This window comes from Stomoxys calcitrans, chromosome 5 (genome assembly GCF_963082655.1).
Source record: "Stomoxys calcitrans chromosome 5, idStoCalc2.1, whole genome shotgun sequence".
In the NCBI taxonomy this organism is placed as follows: Eukaryota; Metazoa; Arthropoda; class Insecta; order Diptera; family Muscidae; genus Stomoxys; species Stomoxys calcitrans.
In genome coordinates this window covers 139,264,507-139,276,708 of record NC_081556.1, presented here as the reverse complement: position 1 = coordinate 139,276,708, position 12,202 = coordinate 139,264,507, and the positions used below count along the sequence as shown (strand labels likewise).

The 12,202-nt window shown below is 36.9% G+C and overlaps 1 protein-coding gene across 12 annotated transcripts in view; it reads right to left on the bottom strand.

The window, feature by feature from the left end:
• LOC106089108 (guanine nucleotide exchange factor DBS) overlaps window positions 1-12,202 on the bottom strand; it is a 352,997-nt gene that overhangs the window by 1,785 nt on the left and 339,010 nt on the right. For 9 of the 12 annotated variants that reach the window (XM_059370338.1, XM_059370337.1, XM_059370335.1 and 6 more), the window contains one exon: window positions 4,904-5,030. The exons of 1 other annotated variant lie outside the window; for it this stretch is intronic. In XM_059370338.1, the coding sequence (XP_059226321.1) occupies window positions 4,904-5,030 (127 nt within the window). Of the gene's footprint in view, window positions 1-4,903; window positions 5,031-9,300; window positions 9,557-12,202 lie in introns of those variants that run through there. 2 more of the 12 variants (XR_009398579.1, XR_009398580.1) reach the window with 2 other exon arrangements.

The window sequence follows — 12,202 nt, the reverse complement described above, 5'->3', positions numbered from 1 at the left end:
TTAAATCGAGAGATAGGTCTACATGGCAGCTATATTCAAATCTGTACCGATCTGCGCCAAATTGAAGAACAATGTCGAAGAGCCTAACACAACTCACTGTCCCAAATGTGTGCGATATCGGACTATAAATGTACATTTTATGGGCCCAAAACCTAAAATCGAGAGATCGGTCGATATCCAAATCTGTATTGATCTGAGCCAAATTGAAGAAGAATGTCGATGAGCCTAATACAACTCACTGTCTGAAATTTCGGCGACATCGGACTATAAATGCGTCTTTTATCGGTCCAAAACCTTAAATCGAGAGATCGGTCCATAATGCAGCTAAATTCAAATCTGGACCGGTCTGGGTCAGAGAGAGCGGTCTAATGGAAGCTATATCCAAATCTGGATCGATCTGCGCCAAATTGCAGAAAAATATCAAGGGGCCTAACGCAACTCACTGCTCCAAATTTTGCCAAAATCGGACAATGATTGCGCTTTTAATGGGCCCAAAACCTTAAATCGAGGGATCGGTCTATATGGCAGCTATATCCAAATCTGGATCGATCTGGGCCAAAGTGCAGAAATATGTTAAGGGGCCTGACTCAACTCACTGTCCCAAATTTCAGCAAAATCGGATAATACATGTGGCTTTTATGGGCGCCAGACCTTAAATCAAGAGATCGGTCTATATGCCAGCTTTATCCAAATCTGGACCGATCGAGGCCTAATTGCAGAAAGATATCAAGGTGCCTAACGCAACTCAGTGTCTCAAATTTTGGCGTAATCGGACAATAAATGTGCCTCTTATGTTCGCCAGACCTTAAATCAAGAGATCGGCCTATATGGCTGCTATATCCAAATCTGGACCGATCTGGGCCAAATTGAAGAAAGATATCGAAGGGCCTAACACAACTCATTGTCATAAATTTCAGCAAAATCGGATAATAAATGTGGCTTTTATGGGCCTAAGACCCTAAATCGGCGGATCGGTCTATATGGCAGCTATATGAAAATCTGGACCGATCTGGGCCAAATTGAAGAAGGATGTCGGAAAGCCTAACACAACTCACTGTCCGAATTTCAGCAAAATCGGATAATAAATGTGGCTTTTATGGGCCTAAGACCCTAAATCGGCCAATCGGTCTATATGGGGGCTATATCAAGATATAGTCCGATATATCCCATCTTCGAACTTAACCTGCTTATGGACAAAAAAAAAAAAGAATCTGTGCAAAGTTTCAGCTCAATATCACTATTTTTAAAGACTGTAGCGTGATTTCAACAGACAGACGGACGGACATGGCTATATCATCTTAGATTTTTACGCTGATCAAGAATATATACTGGATATAAAAACGATACTCTTCATATTTTCAAATAATGGGCAAAAAACATTTGCAATGTAATTTCAAATGTAATCGCAGAGACATTGATGACGCTGAACAGTGTGTTTACACTAGATGGACAATCAGACAAAGGGTAGAAGTGATTATATGTCGATCATTATTCTGAATGAAGTGGAACTCAGGCGGTGGAAGTTAAAATGAGATTCATAAACAAGCTTACTGCGAGATTGGAGTTGCATGACAACGCCTTTATATCTAGAATGTATCTAGCTATCTTACGCAAAAGTAAAGGGACAAAGACTAGTAAAGGGTGAATTATGTGAAAGTGAAAAGTGTTCACTATACTCTGCCATTTCAAATCGTCGAATGTTATTGTCTCTAGGTTACCTCTAGATGATAAGAGACCTGCTACCTTACGCATCGAAGACAAAAAAAAAAAGATTTTTGTGCACAACATCATCTTTGCCAATCGTCATCTGCCAAAGTGCAAAGTGTTCAGTATACTCTGCAATTTCATCGTGGAGAAACTAAATAAACGAGCAAAGACTACAAATCGTTGAAATTTATTATCAAAACTCGTCCTCTATGAAAAAAGACAAAATCCTCCGCTTTATCGAAAAATTATGTTAAAACCTAAACAAGCAAACCTGTAGCATTTGATATGAAGAACTGTCACATGGCGTACAAAAGTTACCGATGGAACTCAAAAGAACGACAGTTTGGTGTGGTTTGTGGGATGATGATATTATCGATCAATTTTTCTTCAAAATGGCTGTCTGAAAAGATATTTATGCCAATCGTCGTTATGACATTATATCTTAGCTATTCCACCACTTCCTTAATTGCAAGAATGTCCGATTGATATACACTGCAGTGGTCGGGTAATCTTTTCGATATGACCAGTTTTAGATCTTTAGGGTACACCCCAAAGCCCTCCTGGTCGTTTAGTTTGGAACCATCCGTATAGAAGTCTATGTAACTTCTGTTGCCAGGGATATCGTAGCTTCAATCGGTTCCATCAGGAATTGTGGTACAGTACTTTTTATCCAAAAGCGGCTCAGGTAGAGTGCAATCCACACTGCCTAGAACATCGGATATTGTATCAAGGATAACACAGTGTCCGTAGCCGCCACATGACCAATGAGAAAGCTCCTTTAACCTCACGGTAGTGGTCGCTGCAATTTGTCTAGCCACAATGCCCAGAGGCAAAAGATGTTGCATTAAATTCAATGCAACAGATGGTGTCGTCCTCAACGCGGCTGTGATGCACAAACAAGCCATCCGGTTAAGTACATAGGAGGACTTTTGAAGCGCCGTCCACCAGACCAGAACATCATATAGCATTATAGGTCTGACAACTGCAGTATATACCCAATGCTTGACACGCGGTCTTAACCCCCAACTTTTGCCAATGTTTCTCTTGCAGGTGTATAGGGCAAGAGTTGCCTTCTTAAGATCAAAATAATTCAAATACAAACCAAGTAAATAATCGGCATTCATGGTGGTGAGTACCCATGATTTGGCCCGGCCGAACTTAACACGTTTTTACTTCTTATTGCCTCAATTGGCTAAGTTAGACTTGGTTGATAAGTGGTTTTAACAACAGTGAACAGTTTATCTTGAAACAAACGAAAAAAACGTGCTAAGTTCGGAGTGCCCGAATCTTGGCACACCACCACCATGGATTCTGCTAATGTGTTCACGCATAAACTTAGTTGAATAGCTCATTTGTATTTCATTGCCAAATCAGCCAAAAATTTAAATTTCTAACGGTTTTAATGGGGGCAAAATTTTAACCAAATCGAATAAGAATTGCGCCCTCTAGAGGCTCAAGAAGATACGATATCGGTTAATATGGAATCTATACCAAACCATGGACCGATATGGCCCACTTACAATCCCAACAGACATGAAAAAATAAGAAGTATTTATTCAAAATTTCAAGCATCTAGCTTTACTCCTTCGAAAGTTTGCCTACTTTCGACAGATAGACTTACAGACATGACTAGATCGACTTACAATGTCAAGACGATCAAGAATATATTACTTTTTGGGTATCAGATCAATATTTCGATGTGTTACAAACTGATAGACGAAATAAGTATACCCCATTCTATGGTGGAGGGTATAAAAATCCATTCGAGTTTGTTTGTTTGTGGGTAGGTAAGTTTGTTTGTTCCTTATAGACTCAAAAACGGCTGAATCGATTTTCTTGAAATTTTCACAGATTGTGGGGAGTGGTCTGGAAGGAACAATAGGCTATATAGTTTTTTGATATCCGAAGGGGGCGGACTTTCCCCCTTACCCAAAAAGTATCACCCAAAAATAAAAATGTACCGATCGAGACAATATGGTACTCAAATGGTAGGCATTCGGGAGTAGATAACGAATATGACATTAAAAATTGGATCCAAGTAACTGGGGGGCCGTCCCAGTCCCAAAACCTCCTAAAATAGGCATTTTGGACGATGATCATGTCAATATGGGACTCAAATGGAGGGTATTCGGGAGTAGATTACGAATATGGTCAGGAAGGAGGAAAGGGCTTTATAATTCGTTGATATCGGAAGGGGGCGTACCCTCTCCCGTTACCCCAAAAGACCATCCAAAATCAAAAGAGTACCTATAAGGACAATATGGGTATCAAATGAAAGGCCTTGGAGAGTAGAATACAAATATGTTATTAAAAATTAGGTTCAAGTACCCAAGGGGTCGCCCAACCCCAAAACTACCCCCAAACAGATATATTGGACGTATATTTCAATTTAGGACACAAATGAAAGGTTTTCGGGAGTAGACTAGGAATATGACATAAAAAATTATGTCCAATTAATTGGGGATCGTTCCATGCGCAAAAGCCCCCCAAACGGGAAGATAGCTTCATCATAGCTTTATGAGACTCAAATGAAAGGTATTTGGGAGCAGATTACACATATGACATTTAACTTTGTGTGCAAGAACCTAGGTGGTGCTTTACCTCCTAAAATCGCCTCCCATAGGTTTTTTTTCAGAAATTCCAGAACTTCAAAGCAAATGTCAATAAATACTACTCCCTCTTTTCCCCCTCCTATTCATAATTATCCAATCTCCAACGCAATGCACTGCAGATAAAGGGGACATCCCCTGCGTGTTGCTTGATTGAAAAAAAAATTTGGCCCATTAAAACAATGGGGGATCAAATGACAAATACTTTTGAGTGCAGTGCGTCATTCACATTTGAGATAAAGTAGTAGATGGGGTGTGGCGCACAACCCTCAAAATTTTAGAGTAAGAATAAGAAACATATATTTTAAGTGGTGTAAATGAAGGCGCAGCGAAACGGGCCGGGCTCAGCTAGTTTTAAAAATTGCCGAAATTCGACTACTTCTTTGACAACCGTAATAAGGGGGAATAGGCCTTGTAAGTATTATATCGACTTCATTCAAATTTTTGAAGATTATTTATCGACACTACAACTTATAATCTTAAGTTGACAAACAAATATTCGAAAACTTTTATAAATATCTTATATCTATTTTCTAAAAGGTAGAGCAAGCAAAAAATTAGCTGAAAAGAAAATTAATGACAATTACCTAAGATTCGCACATACCACCAACCGGCGCAGCCCACCTTAAGCAATTCAACTGTGTCGCCTTCACGCATCGATACCTCGGAATGACCCACGGCCACATAATCGGCTAAGGCTACATATTTGCTCCCCTACAATAATGGTGGTTGGATGGGTAGGTAATGTAGCCCCATTGATAACGTGATGAGGGTGACGCGTAGATAATGATGATGATGATGACAGTAATATTTTGAAATTTTGTTTAAATAAAATTTTTTGCCAAATTTGATCCATGTTTTCAATTGTTTGGTTAAAAGCGTAAGCATTTTAGGATTATTTTGTTTTAATGGTAAATAGTGGAGAAAGATAAAGAAAGTAATGAAATGGAAGACAATAATGATAATCAATATTAATTTGTATATTCCATTATTATAAGCAAAGAAGAAGCATTCAATGTTAAGTTTGTAATATTGTACAACTATCATAAGAAATTACAGGCCATTAACCAAAGCTTATAAATGCAATTCAAGTAGAGTGGGTGGTTATAGTAACAAAAATTAAATTTTAATAAAACTCAAGCAATATTTGTTATAAAGGGTATTATGTGTAAAAAAAAAAATCAAATTAAATCAAGCATTTTAATTAAAATAGTGGGTGGTGGATAGAAATATAGGAAAGGTAGGTGAAGGTTAGTGGTTGGTTTTTAGAAGTGTACAGTGTATCCCATATCATATTATTGTGGTGATCTTGTGGTGTTCTTAAGAAGCCAACGGATTTTATTGCTAAGTGCTTAAAGTGTTCAGGTTTTCAATTTTGAACTTCCACCTGGTGTAAGAGTGGACAAGACATCCATGTAGAAAAATTACTTTTCCTTTGAAAAAGATTTCTAAAATTTAATATTTCTCATTTTTATGTATAACTTTTAACAATTTTCAATAAATTTTCCAGTTGGTTTGGTTCCTATAAAAGACGCAGAAATGCTTTTAACTTTAAAATGTCTTTGACATTTCGATTGAGGAAGTCAATCATCTTCTGGAGATATTAAAATTGTTGAACTTGTGAAAATGAGTCAACTTTTTCTTTTGAGGGCTTTCTGTCTAAAGTGAAAGTCGACTTCTTTTCACAACTTCAACTATATTAATATCTCCAGAACATTTTTGTGTCTTTTAATTATGGACCTGAAGCCGAAACAACTGGAAAATTAAAAAAGTTTAAAGTCTACAATAACACACATTATTATATTTTTCTATAAAAATATTAAAAATTTTTTTTCAATCAAATGTGCCAATTATTCATAATTCTTAACATTTAAATTCAGATTTATATATAAACGTGTTTTTCACTCGTTCCTTGCATTAATTATTTCAAAGGAAGGTTGATGGAGCCGAAACTCTCAAGAAATAATATTTCTATGAGTTGAAGAAACAGAAATTGCCAGATCACGACATTCCTCACACAAATGAGGAAGGAATGCGTTTCGATGATTGGCCGTAATCGTCGTTACTATTGTGAATTATATAGGGCCATTGTGAATTATATTGGTTCGTATGGCCATTGTGTGTTATATCCGTCGTCGCCCATGAAACTGTAGACCCTTTGTTTTGTACTTAGGTTAGATTAGGTAGAAATGACATTCCTTTATAGACTCATTTATGGTGATTTCGATTCCGTCGTCGCCAATGAAACTGTAGACCCTTACTTTTGTACTTAGGTTAGGTTAGTTCGGAATGATATTCCTTTACAGACTCACTTATAGTGATATCGATTCCGTCGTCGCCAATGAAACTGTAGACCCTTACTTTTGTACTTAGGTAAGGTTAGTTAGGAATGACATTCCTTTACAGACTCACTTATGGTGATTTCAATTCTGAAAAAAATGTTACACTAATACGGGACCAAATTTTGCAAATGTCACTTCAACCCTCTCATATACATAGTTACACTTTTGCATTTTCAATCCAACATGTTCATATGTCCATATGTTGTTATTTCGACAAAATAATACGGAAAAAATCGCATTCTCGTCTTTGGATGAAGAACTTTCTAGCAATGCATCTAATATTCGATTTTTCCATCATTATATATTTCTTTTTAGTATTTTGCCGCTTTTTTCCAAACATTGAAACAAATTTGTCTTCTATAATAATCAGTGAACGCCGTTCTTTTGATTAAGATATCGCTTAAAGTGCGACATTTTACACCGTAGACTTGGCACGGTGTAGGAAAATTTTCCACTCTCTGTGCCATTACTAACGAAAACTACACTTGGTGGTGGGGTTACGTTTTTTTTGGATAAACGATTATAAAATTTCGATTACATTGCGACATTTTGAAAAAATGCTACACTTTTTTACACAATCGAAATCACCATTAGACAATTTTAAGTCCATTGTGATATCACAGGTCTCTGGTGGGAATCGAACCCACGACCCCCGCTCTGGCAATCTGAGAATGCTAGCAATTCGGCCTCTAGTTTCATGCTTTGTTCATGAATATTAGGATATTTATATTAAGTTCGGTTTCGCGATTATTTTTTTTATATGATAGATTTCGAAGTAAAATAAGTAAAAAGGCGTAAAGTTCCGCCGGGCCGAACTTTGGATACCTACCACCTCGGGTATGTATGTAAACCACCTTTCGTCATAATAACAACTATATCGAAATATGGTCCAATTTGGATCAAATTCAACACGGATATTGAGTGGTCTAATAAGTACAAGTCAATGTTCAATTTTGTAGATCAAAATATTGGTCTTTTTTGTAGCCTTATTCAAATATAGACCGATCTGAATCATAAACAACACGGATATCGAAAAGCCGAACATAAGTCACTGTGTCAAACTTCAGCTAAATCGGATTGTAAATGCCTTTTATGGGCCCAAGATTTTAAATTGAGAGATCTGCTTACATGACAGCTATATCCAAATGTGAACCGATTTTGGCCAAATAAAAGAGGCATGTCGAAAGGCCTAACACAACTCACTATCTGAAATTTCGAATTTGGCTCAGATCGGTCCAGATTTGGATATAGCTGCCATATAAACCGATCCTCCGATTTAGGGTCTTAGGCTCATAAAAGCCACATTTACTATCCGATTTGGCTGAAATTTGGCCGTCAGACATCTTTCTTCAATTTGGCCCTGATCGGTTCAGATTTGGATATAGCTGCCATATAGACCGATCTCTCGGTTTTAGGTTTTGGGGCCATAAAAGGCGCATTTATTGTCCGATTTCGCCGAATTTTGGGACAGTGCGTTGTGTTAGGACATTCAAATGTTCTTCTTTAATTTGGCCCAAATCGGTCCAGTTTTGAATATAGCTGCCATATAGACCGACCTCTCGATTTAAGGTTTTGGGTCCTTAAAAGGAGCATTTATTGTCCCGATTTCGCCGAAATTTGGGGCAGTGAGTTAAGTTGAGACCATTGACACACTGCTGAAACATGACACAGATCGGTCCAGATTTATATATAGCTGCCATATAGACCGATCTCTCTGTTTTAGGTTTTGGGGCCATAAAAGGCGCATTTATTGTCCGATTTCGCCGCAATTTAGGACAGTGCGTTGTATTAGGCTCTTCGATGTTCTTCTTTAATTTGGCCCAGATCGATCCAGATTTGATTATAGCTGCCATATAGACCGATCTCTCGATTAAAGGGTTTTGGGTCCATAAAAGGCGCATTTATTGTCCGATTTCGACGAAATTTGGGACAGTGCGTTGTGTCAGGGTCTTCGAAATTTCGATATAACTGCTATGGGACATAAGGTATGCAGTTTTCACCGGATTTTGATGAAAGGTGGTTTACATATATACCCGAGGTGGTGGGTATCCAAAGTTCGGCCCGGCCGAACTTAACGCCTTTTTACTTGTTTTTAATTAAATAACTGTTATTATGTATATAAGTATTGTACATTTTACATATTTTCCAAATTCCCATTACAATATCAACTCTTTTGTTTATTTACAGTAAATCGTGAAAGGTTTTAAGATTTAAATCTCTATTGTGAATGTGCAAAATAGTATTATGAAATAGCTGAGCCAAGTGTTTTATTATATCAGTGTTAATTTCAAACCAAACTCAAGTGAGATTTTATAATTAGTGATTGGGTTTATTGAATTAGAAATACTTAATAGAATATTATAACAATTGTGAGTGGGGTGTGGTGTTGTTCATAGAGGGGGGTTGATGGGGGTCAAAGGGGCTTGCACACATGTCAGGCAGTTACTTAAAAGGGTTGCTGTTATAATTCATATTAAAGTTAATGAGGAACTTTATATGCTACGGCATTAGAAAGATATTCATCATATATCGTGGTGGTTATGGCAACACTCTATAAAAACCAAACAATTTTGTTATATTTGTTAATAATTTTTGGTTTTTTATTCTTTTTTTCGTTTCTAAGAAAATCAAATAAAACTTACGTACGTCGAAGTGGAAGTAGAGTAAATTGAATTGAAATTTTGTCAGGAGATCCTTTAAGTGAATTTGGGATGACGTTGATGTGGGATATTATTTAGGGTTTTTTTATTATACGGTTTAAATTTTTTATGCATTTTTTGCCATATTACTCTTTGTAAGGTAGATTTAGAGACGATGTTTTTGGATGATGGTCATGGTGCTGTTGATGGTATTTAGAGATGCTTAAAATGTGATGTCGAACATATGTTCAGAGTTTGTCTTTGTAGTTGAAAGAGAAAACCACAAAAATCATAGAAAATATTTAATGATAACTTTTCTTCGTTTTTTTTTATTATTTCATTTGCAGAGTCAGTATTTCGAATTTTTGTTTTGAAAACAATAGCAAGCAATTCGTATTTAAACACAAACATTTTAAATGCAAAACATTGAATGGTGCAGGAATTTCGAATGTATCCTAACAAACATTTAATTTACATGTAATAGAAAATTTCTAAGAAATTGTAAATAACTGTTAATTGTTCTTTGGTGGAGAGAGCAACATGGGTAAAAAATGTGATTTCTTTGAAACGAAGTCATTTGATGGATCATTAGCATATTCCATGGGCATAAAGAGGTAAAATGTGGCTTTATATCCTTACACCGGTATTCACAAAACTTAATGTAGATTAGAAATAGATTTATTTGACAAATTTCCTTTATAGAGATGTCAAATAAACATATATTAAGGCTTCTTTAAGTTTTGTGCATACGGCTATAATCATAAAATTTATTTTAATTTTTTCAATATTTTTTAATTTACCCCTAAAAAAATGTTTAATATTGTTCCCATATTTGGAACAGTAGGACAAAACAAGTAAAACGGCTTTATGTGCGGCTGGGCCCAATTTTGGATACCACGAGACCCAAAATTTAGCACTCAATAGCAACTTTGACCAAAACAATTGTCTGTATCGCATGCCCCATAAAAACAAAGTAAGCTAGAAACACACGCACATATACAATAGAGCGAGAGATGTACGAACGTTTTGGTAATCGTTCAGTGGATGTGATTTTTAATTTTGGTTGACGGACATCGTGTGTTGTGTGTAAATGAACCCCACTCAGATGAGTGCCATATGATGCCAAAGCAAGCAGAGGAATGGACATTATCAGTTGCGCCCAATGTGAATCATTATCCGTATTGCTTAAAATGCAAAATATGATTGCCAATCATTTTATGCTCATCGGTAAAAACATTTATAATAGCTCAACGAATTTAAAGGAGCATTTTATGTTTTGGTCATTGAGTGTCGTAAGCGTTAACAACAAATGCTGGTATAAGGTGTGAGCGTGCCATTCGCTTCATGTCTATAAGGTGCACTCACTTTTAATGTGGCTTGCTGCTGTTCTCTGTTGAATACCCGCCACCTTGGATATACAATGGAACAGAAAATCTACACACCCCAATGAAAAGAGACGTTTTACAAAATGAATTTTTTGAACGAAAAAGTTTTACTGCCAAATATCTGCAAATGCAAATTTGCAAATATTACCCATGAATATTCTACTAAGGGACAGAGGCAAACTTCTCAATGAGTGCAGTCCTGCTTTTTATAGCCGAGTCCGAATGGCATGCCTCTAAAAAGGTATCGCTTTAGAGAGAAGTTTTATATGGCATATTACCTTACAAATGTTGCCAGCTTGAAATTTTTTCTGGTGGTCTCGCCAGGATTCGAACCCAGGCTTTCAGCGTCATGGGTGGACATGCTAACCTCTGCGCTACGGTGGCCTCCATTTCCAAATATCTATTGTTGCTTAAATTATTTACCATGGTTCCCAGTATTATAATCACCAAAAAATTTTAAAATCGTTCCCATAACTTCTTTACTTGTAGTTTACAGACTTATATTAAGTATATTGCGTTGAAAGCCGAGGCAATATTAACCATTCGGGAACACAAGAAGTTAATACTGGGAATTGGTCTATATGGCAGCTATACCCAAACATGACTCGATCTAGACCATTATCATTGCGGATGGATGCCAAGAAGTCTACAGACTTCAAATTAGCCATTCAAGAACCGAAAAAGTTAATTCTGAGAATTGGTCTATATGGCAGCTATATCAAAACATAATTCGGGCTGTTCCAAATTCCAGCGAAACCGGATAATAAATGAGCCTGCCATTGGTATGCCAACTTATCCATGAACATTCCATTGAGAAACAGGGACAAACTTCTCACATATCAATGTGGGAAGTTTGCACTCACTCACTCAGTCCGATTCAAGTTTAAGCTCAATGATAAGGGTCCTCCTTTTTATAGCCGAGTCCGAACGCCGTGCTGCAGTGCGACACCTCTTTAGAGAGAAGTTTTACATGGCATAGTACCTCAGAAATGTTGCCAGCACTAGGAGGGGAAAACCATCGCTGAAAATTTTGTTGATGGCCTCTGCGCTACGGTGGCCTCCACGTGTTCTGTTATGACTTTCAATATACATGGCAAGTTTGGTCGAAATCGATGTATAACCTGATCTGGCTGCCCTATAAATCGATCTCCAGATCTGAGATCTTGAACTCTTGAAGCCCGCATTTATTGCAAGATTTGGCAGAAATATTGCACGTAGTTCTGTTAAGACCTTTAACGGATGTCTAAATTGGTCTGTAAGTTGATATAGCTGCCATATAAACCTATCTCCCGATTAGTCTTCTACGGTCCCAAGAAGCTTCAATATTTGCTTGATTTGGCAGAAATTTCCCATGATACGGCCCAGCTGGACTTAGTACCTCTTTACTTGTTAAATTTAATCTACAGCCGACATTTTACTTTTTTATGCCATTTGTGTTCGCCTAAATGGGATCCTGTAAAGTTTAAAAAATTAATAACGTTTTGTCTTTTCCTTTTATTAACTAAATTTTTTATTTTTTT